This window comes from Cetorhinus maximus, chromosome 24 (genome assembly GCF_964194155.1).
Source record: "Cetorhinus maximus chromosome 24, sCetMax3.hap1.1, whole genome shotgun sequence".
NCBI lineage: Eukaryota > Metazoa > Chordata > Chondrichthyes > Lamniformes > Cetorhinidae > Cetorhinus > Cetorhinus maximus.
This window is the reverse complement of record NC_135902.1, coordinates 51,927,420-51,949,651: the sequence shown is the minus strand read 5'-3', so window position 1 is coordinate 51,949,651 and position 22,232 is coordinate 51,927,420. Positions and strand designations below refer to the sequence as shown.

Sequence of the window (22,232 nt, the reverse complement as noted above, 5' to 3'; positions counted from 1 at the left end):
AGAGTCATTAAAAATGCATATTTGCAAACAGGCCCCCAGACTTGCCAGTGCCATCTCGCAAAAACTCTGAATTGAAACCAAACCCAGGTTACACCTTTCTTAACACACAAATAAAAAAGAATATGAATTAAACTTAAAACTATTTCTTGTTCCTAACACCCACAAATACAAATATAACTTACATAAAACCATCTCTAATTCCTAATGCACCCTCACAGCTCCTGCTAAAGTGGGGCAGACCTGGTAGGGAGCTCTTGGGAGAGAGAGAGCTTAAGGCAGAACCAGATTTATTGGTCCACAGGGAGGACCAGCATGAGAACACCATTTGGCCCCTTGAGATCGCTCCTTCATGCAGATTGATCAGGAAAGATTGAGTTCCTACTCCCTGATCACCACTGACCCATAGTAGACCCATGTCCCTGGACATCTTTATCATGCCGAAAAGTTTTGGGATAACTTTGGAATCCACTCACTGAGAGTGCCTCACCTGCACTATGGGTTGCTGAGTCGCAACCACTCCAGACCCTCTAATTGCAGAGACTCCTACAAGTCTCAGGCCTAGATGGCCTGACTATTAATGTGAGCCTGTGATCTGTCATTGTGGACACCCCACCCCACCCATCTTTCCTGCATGGAACCGCAGAGCCCTGTTTGAGCTGCTGATGCTTCACATGGATAGCCTCACAGTCCTCGGCAAGGTCCAGCACACACGCCTATTCAACTCTCTCACACCTTATGGACTAAGACCCCACTCCTTGAATGATGTCTGATGCAATTTGGCTGCAAACCCTTTATGCGAAGACCACGGCCACCCTTGATAAGGAGACGAGCAGGCCAAACAAATCTCTATGTGAGGCCTGACAAAGGCTCCTGTCAACTGCACACACATCTCTTAAACCCTCCACTCAAATCCCTCTTGCAGTCACAGCCAACATTCCCTGTTGCCTCCTTACTTGAAGCCTTCACCTGCATGTTAGCTCAAAATGACAAATTACCAAAGACCATTAATGATTGGATGTGCCCACCACAGCTTTCTCCAGACATTTAGGGCAGCCCATGGTTTTCTACTGTTAAGAACACAGTGTAGAGCTTCACTCTCTCAGTCCTGAAACTGCATCTACTGTGTTCCTTGCCACTCACGTAGCAGGTTTAACTCCCCTTGAGTTTTCATGGCACCCACCCACATCTCACATCAGGCCAACAGCAGCAGGAGCTGCAATGACCTCGCTGAACAGACTTTCAGAGGCGTAGAAGTTCAAAGCGGCCATTACGTTTAAAGCCACCAGCAATGGATGCCTTTCCAGTCCCCGTGGCGCTATTTCCTGCAAGAATGTGACAAATGTGAGTCAACAGATCCCTGGACATGTGAAAGCGTCAGCGACACTAGTTCTCACTCATCTGCAGATAAGACATGCGAGTCCTGTAGACCATGGATCTTGCGAGCCGCCTACGCACGATGTATCTGTGAACCTTATCCCCTGCATCCGGAGGAGGCCCTGCTGGCCCTTGGTCTTGAGGATGTTGCTCCTCCATTTGGCAATCCAGGTGCCTTTGTTGCAATCTTCTCCATTTTCTCTTTAGACTGTAAATGATAATGCAGGCAGCGATAAATCCAGCCTCCATCTTTCTGATGGTCTCCTCTCTGTAGTATCAACAAGAAACAGACAAGTGTCAGCATAGCCTTCAAATGTCCTCTTTCTGTCAATGACTCGTCAGTGAATGTGAGGGTCAAGGTCTTTGTTCCTGTGTCGGAGTGTACTCGCCCCTGAAATGATGGCCAATGTAGGGTGCGTATAAGGTTCCCCCCACAACATGACCGAATGCCATGACATTGCTTTTGCCAGGCACTTGGGTGTGCTGCTTACAGCCCAGGCACTGGGAACCTTATTCACTGCACTCTAACACTACACTCTTGAAATAAACATGAGGGTAAATGTTCATTCAGGAAATGAGACTATTTGAGGGGAGCCTGAAGCTTCTCTTCAGTGAACTTGTACAGCGCCAACTTTTGAACAGGCTTCTGGAGCTTGTCCATTCGCCCAGTTGCAACGGAGTTCGTGATTACTCTGGGGAATTTCCACTCTATGAACAAGGCGTTAAAACAAGGAGATCGATTACTGTCACTTTGCGGGATTAATCTTGGATGAATGGGCGTTATTGCTTCAGTTTCCTGATTCCCTGCACTGTTATTGAAAGGTTCCTAACATGTGTCAGCTGTGCCTCTCTCCTCATTTGGGAATGCACAGTTCAGTGGCATGCCAATGTAATCAGCCCATGCCAGTGCATGCAGCTGCCCTCCAATCTGCCCGCAGAGCTCTCACCAGCAGAGCTTCTCATTTTAATTTAGCACTGCGCCATCACTGCAGTTTGGAAGATGGTGATGCAGAACTCTCACTGCCAGACCAGCTTGGACCCTTCCTGCGTGAATATGGAAACCCCTCCCATCGTCCCGGAAGAGCTTCATGTTCATGTTTCCCTCCCTCACCGACCTCTCTATTCATCCCCTGTTTTCCTAGATTCCGTTGTGCTGCTGGTGCATGTCCATTTGTTAGCCCAGAACATTTTGAAGTGGATGTGCCTATGGCCTGTGTGGACCTCCTCCATCTCCAGCTTGAGGCCACTGACACTGTTCAGGTTCCCCCTCCCCCGCACCCTCCCCCCAGTCATGTGCCTGAGTGCAACCTTTCCTACTCATTACCCCCAGTAGAGCCCTGGCCCTGCAGCCCTTTCTCCTGCGTGAGGCCGCTTGCCCCCCTTCCCCAGTACAGGGCTTAGCCCTGCAGCTCCTGAGAAGTCATCCCTGCTTTACCGCTGGTCTGGTAGTAGAGACTTGCCTGTGACAACCCCTGAAAGCAAAGTTGTGCTGCCTGCGAAACCTGGCGCTGATTCCCACGAGCACTACGCGATGCAAGGTAGTTGAACTAAGTTTGAAGTGAGGAGCGAAGAGCAGGTTGCCAAGTGCACGTCACAAATATCGTATTGTGAATCATATCATTCCAATTGCACACTGACATGCCCGGATTGTCCAGCATGGGGGGGATGATTCCAGCGATGAAACTGTATAATGACATGCGAAAATATTGAAATGACATTCCCGATGTGCTGCCGTGGGAAACACAGCCCGCCTTGGATAGCTGGAGCGCACAATTGCGACCTGGGTTTATGATCCCGTAAAATCGGTTTTTGGCATTCTCGCGATATTTTCAGCTCCTGCCCTCCATGACGCCCGCCAGGAACAGGAGCGGAAAATCCCGGCCGCAGTTTCTTGATGTGTGCTCCTAGCATGTGCCAGGAGCACTGAAGTGAAAAATTTCTCTTCTCATCCACTTTTTCTTTACCAACTTTTTTGATAAATGAATGCCAATCAATTTTAGAAGAATCATAGAAGTAACCACAAGCTATAACATAAATGTCATGATTCTTTTTAAAATAGTTTATTTTTAATTCTGTATTTTTTTAAAGATGATGCCATTACTGATCGTAGAAATTTTGAATCAGACGCCTGGAGTTCCTGGACTCTTTGTTGCCGGTGCATACAGTGGCACATTGAGGTATGTAACATGTCACTATAGATACAGGTTTATTAATTCCATGAATCATTGACAGAATGACAATGTTGAGCAAAGAAGAAAATAAGTTATTTTAGACTGTTTAGACAGAATTTGCTTAGAATTGTGGAAACAACTAACCCATCCATCATGTGCTGTTATGGCACCATTAAGTTTCACTTAACTTCAGCTTTGCACTGCCAATACAAGAACGATGTAGGTTTCTTTGTGATTCTGCTTTCAAGATATTTACATACTTGCAGCTTAACAACTTGAGTTGAAGTTGCTCAAGCTGCAGACACTTAGCACGGATTTGGTTGTCTGGGACCGCAGTGCTCTCCACAAACTTCCACATCTACAGTTATGGCACACCACATGCCCTACAATATCAATCTAACTTCACTAATTTATTTGACTAGTTAATCAGTTACTAATTTAATAAAATAATAATAACAAGTTATGGTTTCCTAACTTCGAGACAAAAGAAAAACATCGCCATACGAGAGATAAAACAGAAAAGAATGCAAAGGAGCACCTTGCCCTTTTGCACCCAATTCCCGCCAGCATCAAATTCCCAACTTTAGCACTCCGTTTAGAGGTACACCTTTTACTCTGTGCTCCTTCCTTTGACAGAATAGACCTGTCCTCTCACCCGCCCTCCCTAATTGGTCGAGGACCCAGAGGCAGAGCACTAATGCTGTGACCTTGAGAAAGAGCCTCAGCAAAGCATCCCGTTAGCAAACTGGGTTCCTGACATGAATATGGTTCCACTGTTCCAACAGGGACTCACTGGAAAAGATTTTGCCTTGTGATTTTCAGTACAGCCCAGAGCAAGTTGTAATACAGTATTCATAATTGTTTGCTGCAGGCTCCACAGTCTTGCTTTTCGTAGGGGATTTGCCTTGACGTGGCCTGAAGGGGAAGAAATAGAGCAAATGGGTGGACAAGGGGATAAGGAACCAGAAAAAGAAGAGGAAACACATGCCCTAGTAGTCTAATGAGCTGCCAATACTTCAACCTTTCCAGTCTTAGCATCCATCATATCAGTGCCCTCCAACATGAAGTACAACTTCATGACTGTTCCTGTTGCATCTTTGAGATTACGATGTTATACCAACAGTTAGACAAAAACGAGACATTTTACTTCATTACTCCAAAAGACTCCATTCTTCATTTGACAAATTATTGCATGAATGATAAGCATCTAGACATCATCTTGTGCTAAGCCATAGCAGCTGTCATGTTTGTTGTGTTATAGATTATTGTATATCCCAATGCAGCTGCTATGTGCTTCCTTGATTCCTGCCTCGTTGATGTTAATGAAGGCGTTGTAATTCCTGTAACTGGCATCATAGCTGTCAGCTGTTGCTCAACATTCTGAAAGACTGACCTAAGTCTGCACGTACGTGTGTTGTTTCAGGATCATCCTTCTTTTCAGGTGCAGACTCATAGAATTAGGTCCCATGATTCACTCACTCCCCTTCCCCGGCTCCTTTATGTTCTGTGAATCACTGTGTGGCAGATCCTCACTTGCACTTCTGTTTATTATAGTGCTCCTATAATGTGATTCCTCAGTGGCTACAGCTTGTGAGAAGAATGGCAGATGAATGATTACTGAGGGCATGTGAGATGGCTATGACAGGTGCCTTTTAGGAGATGCGGCTGATAAGATAGACTGCTAGGATTCAGCTTGGGCCAGGGCACTCTGGCCCAGTTAGCTATCTGGCATCAACAGTTGACAGGCTGGCAGGGCAGCAGCTGTCCTGTCATCATTAGAGGAGACAGTGCATGCCTCTGTCATGGAACCACTGCCATTCTCAGGAGTCTCAGCACCCCTTTTACTCTGCACAAGAACAGAATGCAGATTACTGGCTGGCTCTCAATGCCCCTGTTCAAGCTTTCCTTCATGTTTTATAGGCCAAAGCCAAGATAGCTGTCTGAATTTCTATTGAAATGGTCACCAGATTCTCCATCACTCTGGGGCCTTCTGCAGTGCCGTTGGAGCTGACTTCATGGTTAACTGCATAATTTCAATATCATGTACAGAGGCAGTACACAAGTTGGAGTTGGACTTCTCCAAGCTCTCCCAACAGCTGTGCATGCTGGAGTGCAGCCAAGTGCACTTATAAAGACCTTGTGGTTTGCCTTCTTCTGCATGGTAGGTCAACAGTGTCTTCATAGAATCACAGAAAGTTTATGGCACAGAAGGAGTCCACTTGGCCCATCATGTCTGTGTCAGCTGAAAAAATGAGCCACCGGCCTAATCCCACTTTTGGTCCATAGCCCTGCAGGTTACGGCATTTCAGGTGTACATCCAGGCACATTTTAAATGAAAATGAGGTTTTCTGCCTCTACCACCTTTTCAGGCAGTGAGTTCCCGACCCCTACCACCCTCTGCGTGAAAAAATATTTCCTCATCTCCCATCTAATCCTTCATCTGTACCTTTTGTACCTGTATTAGGATGCAAGGTAACCCTCCAGCGATCATGATGATGTTGAGGAGGAGGAGATTGTGGATATAGCCACACAGAAGTCCACAGAGCAAGATTATCCCACATGCTTCCATGTCCCAACTCTTCAATGTTACTCCCTGCGTCACTTGCTTTCTTACTTCCATGCACCAGTATAGAAACTTTCATCTGTTGGAATTAGTTAGTGCAAGTGAGGATCTGCCACGCAGTGATTCACAGAACATAAAAGAGCCAGGGGAAGGGGAGTGAGTGAATCATGGAATCTAATTCTATGAGTCCTCATCTGAAAAGAAGGATGGTTCTGAAACAACAGGTGTACGGGCAGATATATGTCAGTCTTTCAGAATGTGCAACAGCATGATGCCAGTTACAGGAATTACAACACCTTCATTACAGTAACAACAAAGAGGCAGGAACCAAGGAAGCACGTATCAGCTGCATTGGGATATACAATAATCCCCTACCATGGAAGTAGCAGGGTCGAGTTAGTGATTCCATCTCAATGAAAGTGAAAGTTGTTGCCCTTATTCCAGTAGAAGATGGATTAGACAGCATCATGCATATTTACTTTCAGACTTGCACGATCACATAGGACAAAAGAGGCGTGATGTGAAGTGACATGACATAGAATTAGTTGTGGTTTGAAGGATTTGTAATTTGTTTGAAAATGGAGGGGAAGGAGGTGAGGGGAAAAGTTATGGCAATGCTAAACAGTTGAGAACACATTGTTCATAAATTTAGTTCAATTTCTCATTCAAAAGAGATGTCTTCTGCATGATGGACAAGATTATCAGACTCGTTCAGATTACCTGTTCATTATCACGTTGCTGTTTGTGGAACCTTGCTGTGCTCAAATTGCCTGTTGTGTTTTCCTGCATTACAACAAAGTCTACATTTCAAAAGTACTTAACAGTCTGTAAAATGACGCGGGACATCCATAGGTCATGAAAGTCGCTATAGAGGTGCAAGACTTCCTTTCTATTGAGTAGATGATTAGAATTCTGCATTCACAATTCAGCTATGTGGGTGAACTGTGTTGGTAAGGAAGTTGGGGGTGTTGGGGGGGTGTGGTGGTGGTGGGAGGAGACGGTATGCTACAATGTCGTTCGGTCAGGATTTTATGAAATGTGTCCTCCAAAGAGGCATCCAGAGGAGGAAAACAAACAAAGGTAGCTGAATGGTCAAACAGGCAATAAACTACTGCAAGGAAAGGATTCAGAGAACAACATTTGGATAACTGAAAGAGAATTCAGGTTTCATTTTTTAAAAAATTCATTTACGGGATGTGGGCGTCACTGGCTAGGCCAGCATTTATTGCCCATCACTAATTGCCCTTGAGAAGGTGGTGGTGAGCTGCCTCCTTGAACCGCTGAAGTCCACATGGTGTAGGTGCAGCCACAGTGCTATTAGGGAGGAAGCTCCAGGATTTTGACACAGCGACAGTGAAGGAACGGCAATACATTTCCAAGTCAGGATGGTGAGTAGTTTGGAGAGGAACTTCCAGGTGGTGGCATTCCCATCTATCTGCTGCCCTTGTACTTGGTGAGTTTCTGCCATGCATCTTGTAGATGGTGCACACTGCTGTCACTGTTCATCGGTGGTGGAGGGAGTGAATGTTGTGGAAGGGGTGCCAATCAAGTGGGCTGCTTTGTCCTGGATGGTGTCAAGCTTCTTGAGTGTTGTTGGAACTGCACTTATCCAGGCAAGTGGAGAGTATTCCATCACACTCCTGACTTGTGCCTTGTAGATGGTGGACAGGCTTTGGGGAGTCACGAGGTGAGTTACTCGCCACAGGATTCCTAGTCTCTGACCTGCTCTTGTAGCCACAGTATTTATATGGCTGGCCCAGTTCTGCTTCTGGTCAATGGTAACCCCCACGATGTTAATAGTGGGGGATTCAGTGATGGCAATGCTGTTTAATGTCAAGGGGCAATGGTTACATTCTCTCTTGTTGGAGATAGTCATTGCCTGGCACTTGTGTGGCGTGAACGTTACTTGCCACTTGTCTAATAATGTCATTCTGAAGCTAACAACTATAGTAAAACTATGCCAAGTAACATTCTTTGCCAAGTCATAAAACTAAATGATTAAATTCTGTGTGAAACTATCATAAACCAGGATATGTAACACATTTTATCTCTCGTCCTCAGCACAATCTCTTCTGGCATCAGTGCTATGGCTGCAGTCCTTGTGGAAGATTTTATAAAACCAATCTGGAAACCTTGGGAACAGCTTTCTAATGGAAAGAAGACTCTGGTCTCAAAGCTCATAGGTTGTCTTTCGACTAGTAAACCTTTTCAGTTCTTTTTTCACACTTAAATAATAGTTCAAATTTTGTTTGTACAGCCACAGATGTAGTTTTACATTAAGAAATTAAATTAAATCGATAGCAAGAAATGACATAGGGTCAGATGATGTAGAATCTGTGTGGGTAGAGTTGAGGAACCGCAAAGGTAAAAAACCATAATGGGAGTTATGTACAGGCCTCCGAACAGTAGTCAGGATGTGGGGCACAAGATACACCAGGAGATAGAAAAGGCGTGTAAGAAAGGCAAGGTTACAGTGATCATGGGGGATTTCAATATGCAGGTAGACTGGGAGAATCAGGTTGGTAGTGGATCCCAAGAAAAGGAATTTGTAGAATGTCTACGAGATGGCTTTTTGGAGCAGCTCGTGGTGGAGCCCACTAGGGAACAGGCAATTCTAGATTTAGTGATGTGTAATAAGGCAGATTTGATAAGGGAGCTTAAGGTGAAGGAACCCTTAGGAGGAAGTGACCATAATATGATAGAATTTACCCTGCAATTTGAGAGGAAAAAGCTGGAATCAGATGTGACGGTATTACAGTTGAATAAAAGCAACTACAGAGGCATGAGGGAGGAGCTGGCCAGAATTGACTGGGAGATGAGCCTAGCAGGAAAGACAGTGGAACAGCAATGGCAGGAGTTTCTGGGAGTAATTTGGGAGACACAGCAAAAATTCATCCCTAGGAAGAAGAAGCATACTATAGGGAGGACGAGGCAACCATGGCTGACAAGGGAAGTCAGGAACAGCATAAAAGCTAAAGAGAAAGCATACAATGCGGCGAAGAGCAGTGGGAAACCAGGGGATTGGGAAGCCTACAAAGACCAACAGAGGACAGCTAAAAAAGAAATAAAGAGGGAGAAGATTAAATATAAACTAGACAGTAATATAAAAGAAGATTGCAAGAGTTTTTTTAGATATATAAAGGGTAAGAGAGAGGCAAAAGTGGACATTGGGCCACTGGAAAATGATGCTGGAGAAGTAGTAGTGGGGAACAAAGAAATGGCGGAGGAACTGAATAGGTACTTTGCATCAGTCTTCACGGTGGAAGACACGAGTAACATCCCCAAAGTTCAAGAGAGTCGGGGGGCAGAGGTGAGTATGGTGGCCATTACCAAGGAGAAGGTGCTAGGAAAACTGAAAGGTCTGAAGGTGGATAAATCACCTGGACCAGATGGATTACACCCCAGAGTTCTGAAGGAGATAGCTGAAGAGATAGTGGAGGCGTTAGTGGTGATCTTTCAGGAATCACTGGAGTCAGGGAGGGTCCCAGAGGACTGGAAAATCGCTAATGCAACCTTCCTGTTTAAGAAGGGAGTGAGGCAAAAGACGGGAAATTACAGGCCAATTATCCTGACCTCGGTCGTTGGTAAGATTTTAGAGTCCATTATTGAGGATGAGATTTCAGAATACTTGGAAGTGCATGATAAAATAGGGCAAAGTCAGCATGGTTTCATCAAGGGGGGGTCATGCCTGACAAATCTGTTAGAATTCTTTGAGGAGGTAACGAGTAGGTTAGACAAAGGAGAGCCAATGGATGTTATCTACTTGGACTTCCAGAAGGCCTTTGACAAGGTGCCGCACAGGAGGCTGCTCAGTAAGATAAGAGCCCATGGAGTTAGAGGCAAGGTACTAGCATGGATAGAAGATTGGCTGTCTGGCAGGAGGCAGAGAGTGGGGATAAGGGTGTCCTTCTCAGGATGGCGGCCGGTGACTAGTGGAGTTCCGCAGGGGTCAGTGTTGGGACCACAACTTTTCACTTTATACATTAATGATCTAGATGAAGGAACTGAGGGCATCCTGGCTAAGTTTGCAGATGATGCAAAGATAGGTGGAGGGACAGGTAGTATTGAGGAGGCGGGGAGGCTGCAGAAGGATTTGGACAGGTTAGGAGAATGGGCAAAGAAGTGGCAGATGGAATACAACATGGGGAAGTGTGAGGTCATGCACTTTGGTAGGAAGAATAGAGGCATAGACTATTTTCTAAATGGGGAGAGAATTCAGAAATCTGGAGTGCAAAGGGACTTGGGAGCCCTAGTCCAGGATTCTCTTAAGGTTAACTTGCAGGTTGAGTCGGTAGTTAGGAAGGCAAATGCAATGTTGGCATTTATTTCGAGAGGACTAGACTATAAAAGCAGGGATGTGCTGCTGAGGCTCTATAAGGCTCTGGTCAGACCATATTTAGAATATTGTGAGCAATTTTGGACCCCATATCTCAGGAAGGATGTGCTGGCCCTGGAAAGGGTCCAGAGGAGGTTCACGAGAACGACCCCAGGAATGAAAGGCTTAACAAAAGAGGAACGTTTGAGGACTTTGGGTCTATACTCGATGGAGTTTAGAAGGATGAGGAGGGATCTGATTGAAACTTACAGAATACTGAAAGGCCTGGATAGAGTGGACGTGGAGAAGATGTTTCCATTAGTAGGAGAGACTAGGACCCGAGGGCACAGCCTCAGAGTAAAGGGAAGACCTTTTAGAACAGAGATGAGGAGAAACTTCTTTAGTCAGAGAGAGAATCTATGGAATTCATTGCCACAGAAGGCTGTGGAGGCCAGGTCATTGAGTGTATTTAAGACCGAGATAGATAGGTTCCTGATTGGTAAGGGGATCAAAGGTTACGGGGAGAAGGCGGGAGAATGGGGTTGAGAAACTTATCAGCCATGATTGAATGGCGGAGCAGACTCAATGGGCCGAATGGCCTAATTTCTGCTCCTATGTCTTATGGTCTTATTTTATGGAAAAGTCTGAAGACTTTGTGAGAATCCTGCAGAGGATCTTATGTTAACATAAAAAGGGAAAGCAGCGAATTCTGGAAATTTGAAATAAAACAATAAATGCTGAAAATACATATCAGGTCAGTCAGCAGCAGTAAATAAAAAGGACAGGTTATGATGTTTTGGCTGTGTACCCTTCATCAGATAGCAAGAATGAAAGATGAATAGATATTTTAATAAGGTCAAAAAATAAACAGATAAAGAAGGTGAGGAGGTTGAAAAAACAAGTGAGGATTTTAGACCAAAGACTTTCCAACACAATTGTGTGAAGCATTATTTTATTACAAACTTATGTAAAATTTTTATATAGGCAGTTTGCATTCTAAATTTGTACATATTAATTTATAATGGATATACAAAAGTAACAACACAATGTGAAACTTTAAACTGTGGGCTCAATTATGTTTGTTCATTTTGGTTTATTTTATCCTGTCTTCTAACCCTGATTTACCTAAAGGTTAAAGTTGCTTTTAGAAACATAGAAACTAGCAGCAGGAGTAGGTCATTCGGCCCTTCAAGCCTGCTCCGCCATTCATTATGATCATGGCTGATCATCCAACTCAATAGCCTGCTCCGCTTTCTCCCCATACTCTTTGATCCCTTTCGCCCCAAAAGCTATATCTAACTCCTTCTTGAAAACATACAATGTTTTGGTCGCAACTACTTTCTGTGGTAAGGAATTCCACAGGCTCACCACTCTCTGGGTGAAGAAATTTCTCCTCATCTCAGTCCTAAATGGTCTACCCCATATCCTCAGACTGTGACCCCTGGTTCTGGACTCCCCCACCATCGGGAACATCCTTCCTGCATCTACCCTGTCTAGTCCTGTTAGAATTTTATAGGTTTCTATGAGATCCCTCCCTCATTCTTCTGAACTCCAGCGAATATAATCCTAATCGACTCAATCTCTCCTCATATGTCAGTCTCAGGAATCAGTCAGGTAAACCTTCACTTCACTCCCTCTATAGCAAGTACATCCTTCCTCAGACAAGGAGACCAAAACTGCACACAATGTTCCAGGTGTGGTCTCACCAAGGCCCTGTACAATTGCAGCAAGATATCCCTGTTCCTGTACTCGAATCCTCTGGCTATGAACAGGAACTCCTTCTCTAATGTTCTGGGCAGATATGATTGGCCTCCAATACCCATAATCATCATCTTTTGTACTGTGCACAATTTGGTCCACTAACAGAAGGAACACTGCAGGTAGTGCAACAAAGATTGTTTCCCGGGATGAGAGCATTGTGCTATGAAGAGAGATTGTATAGACTATATTCCCTAGAGTTTAGAAGAATGAGAGGTGATCTCATTGAAACATATAAAATTCTTAATAGCTTTGACAAATTTGATGCTGGAAAGATGGCTTTGGAGTCGAGAACTAAGGGTCATGGTCTCAGAATTTAGGATTGAGATGAGGAGAAATTTCTTCACGCAAACAGCTGTGAACCTTTGGATTTCTCTGCCACAGAGAGCTGTGAAAATCCCATCATTGAGTGTATTTAAGTCAGAGAGTAACAGATTTTTAGATACTAAGGGCATCTGGGGATAATAAGGGATGGTGTAGCGGAAGTAGAAGATCAGCCATAATCTTATTGAATGGTGGAGCAGGCTCAAGGGGTTGAATGATCTCCTCCTTTTCCTATTTCTTATGTTCTTTAAAATACTTTAAAATAAATGTTTTATACATGCAATTTGAAAAAGTAATACATTGCTTGGATTAATCTATTGTTCTCTGATCAAATGTAGTGATGATACTTGGACTTACTACAATAGGCATGGCTGTGTTAGCCTCTCTCTTACAAGGAAATATAATTCAGGTAAATATGATTGATGGGTATTTCAAATAATGTTTGTAGAGTTATGAACGTGAATTTTAGCAATGAAAATATGTTTTGTTTCACTTCCTATGAATGTAGCAAGTGTGACACTGAATGTAAAAGTATACTTTCTTTTGCCTTTCTCCTCAGGCTTCAATCAGTGTTTCAGGAATAATTCAAGGACCAATACTGGGCGTATTCACTTTAGCAGCATTGTTTCCAAAGAGCAACGGCAAGGTATGATCACATATTGAGAAAATCAGGTAGCTGCCAGCTTTAAATGCATAGCGTTTCATTATTGAAAACACGTTAGAAAGCTTGGCAGTAGGGTTACATAGACTGGTTACGGGTGCCAATTATTGTCAACATTCTTTTTAACCCTTCATCAGGACTAGGAAATCCATGGGCTGTCTAGGCCAGGTGAATTTATAAGTTTTGGTACATGGGATATGATTCAGAAATATTAACTAATATTACAGTAATCAGGGCACTCTGAAGTAGTTCTATTATTCTAATGTCAATAGTAAGCAAAGAAGACGTGTAGATAGGCCTAACGTTCAAGAGTGCAAATCTGCAGACAGTAACTTGATTTCAAGTGGAACCTGGTTTTGTTTGAATTCTACCCGGTATAAAATGCACTGCTGGAGTGGGCAGGGTAGAGGATGACTCTTCTTCCCACTCCCCACAACCCACATAAAAATGATATGTCCAGGGATGTTCCCAGGCTGCCTCAGGAATTCTGTCCAGCATGGCCTTACTAGGCCTTAGTGGAATTTTCAGAATTAAAGGCTGGTGTGGGATCAATGGTCACCCAGGAAAGATTCTAGACCATGCCCAAACTAAGGTAATCAACCAAGGCCGGGACAATTACCTTAATTTGTATGCCTAAATGCAGCCTTAGGAGTGGAAGAACTTTAACCTCATTTTATTTTCAACTGGGAAAGTGGATCAGGATTGGTGTTGTGGATGTGGCCTAATAGTTACAGGCTACTATCCCAAATAATCCCCTCTCTTCAATTTGAGACACAACAAATATTGGCACAATTACAACCCAGTGTGTCCCACTTCCACTGGTAGAGCAGAGTCACTGAATTTCAGCCTCTGATGGTTAAAAGACAACTTTAAAGGCCTATTCTAGACCATTACTTCAAAGTAACACTATATCATGGGTGCCTTGGATCTAAGTGCATTGTTTATTTTCAAAGGCCTTCTCATCTACTAACATGGTTTGTTGAGTTTGCATCACAGTGTGGATCAAGCGACCTGTGTTTCATTTTGGTGGAAAAGAGCTATTTACCAAACAGATTTATTAGAGATCATCACTTCCAAAGAAATGCCAGCAAGAATTCAAGATCATGCCTGATCTTAAATTAAATCATTTTATTTTCATGATCCGCCAAAAAATTCTCACAGCAAATGTGCAAATGACCCGGTGTAGATTGCTAAAATCATATAACGCAGAAATTCTTGGACTGGAGCGGGCATAAATCTCATTTCCATCTGTGGTAGTTTCAACTATATGACAACACGCAGACCTGCAGGATACATCCCATTTAGATTGGACTTTAAATTTAGGTCGGGAGAAGTCTGTATGCAAATCTTTTGTCTGTGAAGGGGCCATGTTGGGAGGAATTCTCAATATTTTGTTGGAAAGTTCTTGTCTTTACATCCTTGCAAGGCATCATTGGAACACACACCAGTTGAATCATAGAAAGTTTGGTCCATCGTGCCTGCACCAGCCAAAAATTGAGCCACCCAGTCTAATCCCACTTTACAGTATTTGGCCCATAGCCCTGCAGGCTATGACACTTGAGGTGCATATCCAGACACCTTGTGAGTCCTGGTGTGAGTTCATTTGAAGCCTTTTTCAGCATTAAACATTTATTTGAATAAGTCATTTGTACTGGAAGGATTTTTAATCTATCCTTTCATGGGGCATGGGTGTTTGGCTAAGCCAGCATTTATTGCCCAACCCTAATTGACCTTGAGAAGGTAGTGGTGAGCCACCTTCTTGAACATCTGCAGTCCACGTGATGTAGATACACCCACAGTGTTGTTAGGAAGGGGGTTCCAGGATTTTAATCCAGCAACAGTGAAGGAATGGTGATATAGTTCCAAGCCAGGATGGTGTGTGTCTTGGAGGGGAATTTGCAGGTGGTGGTGTTCCCATGTATATGCTGCCCTTGTCTTTCCAGGCAGTAGAGGTTCTGTGTCTGGAAGATGCTGTCTAAGAGGGCTTGGTGAATTTCTGCAGTGGAATTTGTAGATCTGCTGCCACTGTACGTTGGTGGTGGAGGGAAGGGAATGAATGTTTATGTTGGTGGATTGGGTGCCAAGCAATCAGGCTGCTTTGTCCTGGATGTTGTCAAGCTTCTTGAGTGCTGTTGAACCTGCACTCATCCAGGCAAGTGGAGGGTATTCCATCACACTCCTGACTTGAGCCTTCTGGATGGTGGGCAGGCTTTGGGGCGTTAGGAGGTGAGTTACTCTCTGCAGAATTTCCAGCATCTGACCTGCTCTTGCAGCCACAGTATCTATATGGCTGGTCCAGTTCAGTTTCTGGTCAATGGTAATCCCCAGGAATGTTGATAGAGGAGGCTTCAGTGATAGTAATGCCATTGAATGTCAAGGGGAGATGGTTAGATTCTCTCTCGTTGGAGATAGTCATTGCTTGGCACTTGTGTGGCGCAAATGTTAGTTGCCACTGATCAGCCCAAGCCTGAATGTTGTCCAGGTCTTGCTGTGTACGGACAAAGGCTGCTTCAGTATCTGAGGAGTCGCGAATGGTGCCAATCACCAGTGAACATCCCCACTTCTGACCTGGAGGGAAGGTCATTGATGAAGCAGCTGAAGATGGTTGGACCTAGGATGCTACCCTGAGGAACTCCTGCAGCGATGTCCTGGGACTAAGATGATTGACATCCAACAACCATCTTCCTTCATGCTAGGTACGACTCAGACCAGTGGAAAATTTTCCCCCTTTTTCCCATTGACTCCCGTTTTTCAAGTGCTGCCTTGATGTCAAAGGTAGTCATCTCACCTCACCTCTTGAGTTCAGCTCTTTTGTCCATGTTTGGACCAAGGCTATAATGAGATCAGGAGCTGAGTGGTCCTGGTGGAACCCAAACCGAGCATCACTGAGCAGATTATTGCTGAATAAGTGTCACTTGATAGCATCATTGACAATCCTTTCCATCACTTTGCTGATGATCGAGAGAACATAAAAAATAGGAGCAGGAGTTGACCATAATGCTACTCGAGCTTGCTGCACCTTTCAACACAATCATGTCTGATCGTGTGTCTCAACTCCACTTTCCCACCTGCTCCCATATCCCTTGATTTCCTGAAACACCAAAAATCTATCTATCTTAGCCTTGAATATACTCAATGATGCAGCATTCGCAGCCCTCTAGGGTAGAGAATTGCAAAGATTTCCAACTCTGAGTGAATAAATCAATCCCCATCTCAGTACTAAATAATAGACTCATTATCCTGAGACTATGAATGTTTTGTTATGGATTCTCCATCCAGGGAAAACAACCTCTCAGTTTCTACGCTGGAAAGCCCTTCAAAACCTTGTATGTTTCAATGAGATCACCTCTCATTCTCCAAAACTCTAGAGAGTTTAGTTCCAATTTACTCAACCTCTCATAAGACAATCCTGTCATCCCAGGGACCAATTGAGCGAACCTTTGCTGTTCCAACTTCGAGGCAAGTATATTCATATGGAGACCAAAACTGCACATTGTATTTCAGCTGTGGTCTTACCAAAGCCCTAAACATCTGTTGCAAAACTTCCTTAACCTTTTACTCTAATCCCTTTGCAACATAAAGAGCGGGAGCGAGGAAGACCCAAAGATAGACAGCAGCACCTAAAAGAGCAGGAGAGAGGAAGACCCGGATACAGACAGCAGCACCTAAATGAATGGGAGTGAGGAGGACCTGGAGACAGACTGCAGCAAATAAAAGAGCTTCTCGGCCTTTTGGCTAAGATCAAGTGTTGCAGGAGCGACACCATGGTCCTGCCATGGCAAGGTCGGGATGGAAGGGCGAAAACCAATCGCAATCCGAATTCATACCGTGGGTTACCTATCACCGTCCGAGTCACGGTGAACCACAGCGACGAAGGAGGATCACCTATGGATCGGGGCTTCTTCACCAGGAGGATCCTGTTGAAGGCGTGCGGCTTCCAAGCTACGGAGATCTTCACCCTGCACGACTCCCGAAAAGGTGGTTATTTCGACGTGACGTTCAAGCAAGTGGCAGACTGCGTCCGGCTCCTGAGGGTGTTCGAGGAGAAGAGAGACCTGCCGGAGATGAAGATCCTGACGGCGGAGCCGCACTTTTCTCTGCCGTTGCAACGGGAACGTGAGGTGATGGTGCATGTGTACAACCCCTTCGTCCCTGTCGCCGACGTGGTCACCTTCCTCACCAGGTACTTCGATAAGGTGGGGAGCGGCACTGAGATTCGAGACGACTTGGGGATCTGGACAGGCAAACGCCTGTTTAAGGTCACGCTAAAGACCGATGGTAAGGGAGCCATTTTCCACCCTCCTTCCAGTTTCGCAATCGGGGGAAACCGTGGCTACCTGGTCTACGCTGGGCAACCCAAGCATTGCCGCTCATGCGGCAAGGCTGGTCATGTGGCGGCCAACTGCAGCGCCTCCCTCTGCAAGATCTGCAAACAGGAAGGGCACCAGACAAAAGACTGCAAACAGGCCAAGTGCTGCAACCTGTGTGGCGAGGCAAGTCACCTCTACAGGACCTGCCCCAAACGCTGCCGTACTTACGCACAGGCAGCCAAAGCCGACCACGGGGAAGCAGAAGAAATGTTCCGTGTCACTCCAACCACCAAGGCCCCCAGGGAGCTCAACGGGACAAAGGAGGACACAGAGAGAGACAAGGTGGAGAAAGAGATTGAGGCAACAGAGAGCCAATCAACAGCACTACCCCCTGAACCTTCCAGTCCTCAGGACAGCGAATCAATGGAGGAGGAGGCAGCAGTGGAAAAGCAGCAGGGGGAGTGGCGGACGGTGAAGAACAAGAAAAGTAAGAGGGAGCGAAGAAGAAGCAAAGGCGTTTCCCAGAGAAGCGGCAAGAGGCGTCTCCCATCCGACACGGATGACAAGGGCAGCAGCTCTTCGGATGAGGAAGTGCCAGAGCGGCACCGACAGAAGAGGCGGCAAAGCTCCAGGGCGTTGGAGGACGAGACACCCGAGCTCCAGAAAATTGGAGACAACAAGGAGACCAACGCACCCCAACTTTGCCTGCAACCTGAGGAGGCCAGTGCACCACAGCCCCTGGAATCTGGGAGCAGTGAGGCAATCATCGCACCCCAGCTCCAGGAAGCCGGGAACAGCAACCCCCCAGAGGGGGTGAGTTTTGGAGAAGCTTCTCCAGCAAAGGTCATCTCAAAATCCGCTCACTACGTGAACCTCCAGATGCCACTGGAGCAGAACACGGCCAAGGAGATCTACCTCAGCCCATCCAAAGTGAAGGAATTTGAGCTCACTACGGGTATGAAGGAGCAGACTAAAGGTCTGGGACTCTCAGAGACAGTGGGTTTGGTAGGAGAATAAATGCTTTAATATGGGTTTAAAGATTGTATCCATAAATGTGCGTAGCATTAAATCTACTACGCGATGTGTTGCGACCTTGGACTACCTAGCCAAGGTCAAAGCTGACCTGTTGTTTCTGCAGGAGTGTGCGATACCGCACCTCAGCTCCTACAGGCAATGGTCACGATGGTGGTCCCACGGGCCATCGATCTGGTCGGGCGGAAACGACTCTCGTTCCTCCGGCCTGGGTATTCTGCTGCGGGGAGGCAACTTCACCGTCTCCGAGGTCAAGGAGGTGGTGGGCGGGCGACTCCTCGTAGCAGACGTAATGTACAAGAACGCTCCACTCCGGTTAATTAACGTGTACGGCCCGGCACAAGGGGCTGAGCGGCTGGAGGTTTTTCAGCAGCGCCCACTGCTGCTGGCGACCTCCAGGCCGGTCATTCTGGGCGGGGACTTCAACTGCATCATCGATGCGGCTGGACGATCCGGCAGGGCCGGAAGCAGATTGGACGCTACGTCCAGATCCCTGATGGAAACAGTTAAGGATGCCAAGCTGCACGACGTCTTCAGCAACCCTGCAGACGGAGCGCAGCGTAGATACACCTGGTCGCGGCCAGACGGGTCCATTCGTTCCAGGATAGACTTCCTGTTTGTGTCCCGTGCATTCACAGTCAGATCCACCGACGTCAAGCCGGTGTTCTTCTCTGACCACTGCCTCCTACTGGCGGACTGCCACTTGGAGGAAGACCTGAGGGTGGGCAGGGGGGCATGGAAGCTAAATGTGCAACTGCTGACCCCAGAGAACATTGAGGAGCTCAAGAGGGATTACAAAGGTTGGAGAACCGTGAAACCCCTCTTTGAGTCCCTGACACACTGGTGGGAAGTGACCAAGGGAAGCATCAAGAGGTTTTTCATCCGCAAAGGCACCCAGAAAGCTAGAAAGGAACAGAGGGAAATGTCCCGACTCCAGGAAAAGATGCAGAATCTGCTCCGGCTGCGGTCGATGGGGGTCGATGTCAAGGAGGAGCTCCAAGAGGTGAAGGGCCAGCAAGCCTCGCACTTTGCCTCGGAGGCCTCCAAGATCATCTTCCGTTCCAGAGCCCGCTCCGTGGAGCAGGATGAGACGTGCTCACGTTTCTTCTTCCAAAAGGTACACAGAGAGCGCTCTGTGATCAGCAGCCTGAAGGAAGAAGACGGCTCAGTAAAGTCATCACGGTCCGACATTCTGAGGATCAGCAAATCCTTTTATGCCGGACTGTATGACGTGAAGCCCACGGACAGCACGGCCTCCCAGTCCTTCCTGTCCTCTATCACGGAGGTCCTAGACCACAGTACGCGGGAGAGCCTAGACAAACCGCTATCTCCTGACGAACTGACTAAGGCCCTCGAGTCCTTCGAGAAGAGTAAAACCCCCGGAAGCGACGGCCTGCCGGCGGAGTTGTATTCGGCTCTGTGGGACTTGATCGGCCCAGACCTGCTAGAAGTGTACGAGAGTATGCTCCTGGCCGGCAGCATGTCAGATTCCATGAGGAAAGGCATCATCACCCTCATCTACAAGCACAAGGGGGAAAGGGAGGAAATTAGAAATTGGCGACCCATTTCACTGTTGAATATGGACTATAAGATTCTGTCCAAGGTCATCGCCAACCGGGTCAAATCCGCTCTGGAATTGGTGATTCACCCTGACCAGACCTGCTCTGTGCCAGGCAGGAAGATCTCTGACAGCCTGGCGCTGCTCAGGGATACGATTGCCTATGTACAGGACAGGGGTGTGGATACCTGCCTCATCAGCTTGGATCAGGAGAAGGCCTTTGACAGAATATCGCACACCTACATGGGGGATGTGCTCTCCAAAATGGGCTTTGGGGAGGGAATTCGAAATTGGATCCAACTGCTCTACACTAACATCAGTAGCGCAGTCTCAATCAATGGGTGGGAAACAGATAGCTTTCCGATTAAATCTGGAGTCAGGCAGGGCTGCCCTCTCTCGCCTGTCCTTTTTGTGTGCTGCATAGAACCCTTTGCCGAGTCCATCAGGAAGGATCCGGGCATAAGAGGAGTGACGATCCCAGGCAGTGGAGGCACTCAGGTAAAAGCCTCCCTGTACATGGACGACGTCGCCGTCTTCTGCTCGGATCCGCTGTCGGTGCGCAGACTGATGCACGTCTGCGACCAGTTCGAACTGGCCTCGGGAGCCAAGGTAAATCGTGGGAAGAGCGAGGCCATGTTCTTTGGGAACTGGGCTGACCGATCCTTTGTCCCCTTCACTGTCAGGGCTGACGGCCTGAAGGTGCTGGGGATATGGTTCGGAGGGACCGGGGCATGCGTCAGAAACTGGAAGGAGCGAGTGGCTATGGTGAAAAGGAAACTGGGCATGTGGGAGCGACGCTCCCTCTCCATTGCGGGTAAGAACCTGGTCATCAGGTGTGAGGTACTCTCGCTGTTGCTGTACGTGGCGCAGGTCTGGCCCATTCCACACTCCTGCGCGATGGCGATCACTCGAGCCATCTTCCGCTTTATCTGGAGGTCGAAAATGGATCGTGTCTGCAGGGACGCGATGTACAAGCCTCTAGATAAAGGGGGAAAAAACGTGCCCAACATCGCCCTCATACTGATGGCCACCTTTGTGTGCGGCTGCATCAAGCGGTGCGTAGACCCTCAGTACGCAAACACCAAGTGTCACTACGTGCTGAGGTTCTACCTGTCCCCGGTGTTGCGAAGGATGGGTCTGGCCACGCTGCCGCGGAACGCTCCAAGTAGTTGGACCGTGCCGTACCACCTGTCCCGGGTGGAAAAATTTATGCAGAAAAACACCTTTGACCACAAGTCCATCAGGCAGTGGTCAGCACGTAACGTCCTAGAGGCCCTGAGGGATAAGGAGAGGGTGGACCCTGTGGGATGGTTCCCCGAGCAGACTGTCAAAGTCATTTGGCAGAATGCCTCATCGCCAGAACTTTCCAACAAGCACCAAGACGTAGCTTGGCTGGTGGTGAGAAAGGCCCTCCCCGTCAGATCCTTCCTACACGCCAGGAGTCTCACCCCCTCTGCACGATGCCCTCGAGGTGGCTGTGGTGGGGAAGAGACCGTTGTTCACCTCCTTGTGGATTGTGCCTTTGCAAAGAAAGTCTGGAGAGAGATGCAGTGGTTGCTGTCGAGGTTCATCCCGAGCAGTTCTGTGACACAGGACTCTGTGCTCTACGGGCTGTTCCCAGGGACACACACCGAGACAAACATCAACTGCAGCTGGAGGATCATCAACTCGGTGAAAGACGCGCTTTGGTCTGCCCGAAACTTGTTGGTCTTCCAGCACAAAGAGTTGTCCCCGACCGATTGTTGCGGACTGGCACAATCCAAAGTCCAGGACTACGTGCTGAGGGACGCACTAAAGCTTGGGGCAGCTGCCGCAAAGGCGCAATGGGGAAGGGTCGCTGTCTAAGACCTTTCTACCACAGCGCACCGAGAGACTGGGAACTGTTTAGAGCCCCTCGGGCTGTACAGATCAAAATGAAAGGCTGTAAATGACTGTAATATTGTTTGTACTGATGCACCTGGTGATACATTTTGTAAAAGTTTAACCTGGATTGTACCCTTGTAATGTTGTTTTTGAAATGGTTTTGAATGTGATTGAAGATTTTTATGAATAAAGTATATTTTTACAAAAAAAAATAAAAGAGCTTCTCGGCCTTTTGGCTAAGATCAAGTGTAGTGTTGCAGGGGCGACACCATGGTCCTGCCAAGGCAAGGTCGGGATGGAAGG

At 46.7% G+C, this 22,232-nt stretch overlaps 1 protein-coding gene across 5 annotated transcripts in view; it reads left to right on the top strand.

The window, feature by feature from the left end:
* The window catches only part of LOC144667610 (sodium-coupled monocarboxylate transporter 1-like), a 166,010-nt gene that overhangs the window by 79,776 nt on the left and 64,002 nt on the right, over positions 1-22,232 (top strand). For 4 of the 5 annotated variants that reach the window (XR_013573334.1, XM_078529065.1, XM_078529069.1 and 1 more), the window contains exons 10-13: positions 3,463-3,551; positions 8,170-8,291; positions 12,844-12,914; positions 13,065-13,151. Coding sequence is in view for 4 of the 5 variants with exons in the window: in XM_078529065.1 (XP_078385191.1) it covers positions 3,463-3,551; positions 8,170-8,291; positions 12,844-12,914; positions 13,065-13,151 (369 nt within the window). In the remaining variant the exon portion in view is untranslated. The remainder of the gene's footprint in view (positions 1-3,462; positions 3,552-8,169; positions 8,292-12,843; positions 12,915-13,064; positions 13,152-22,232) is intronic. The other variant, XM_078529068.1, reaches the window with a different exon arrangement.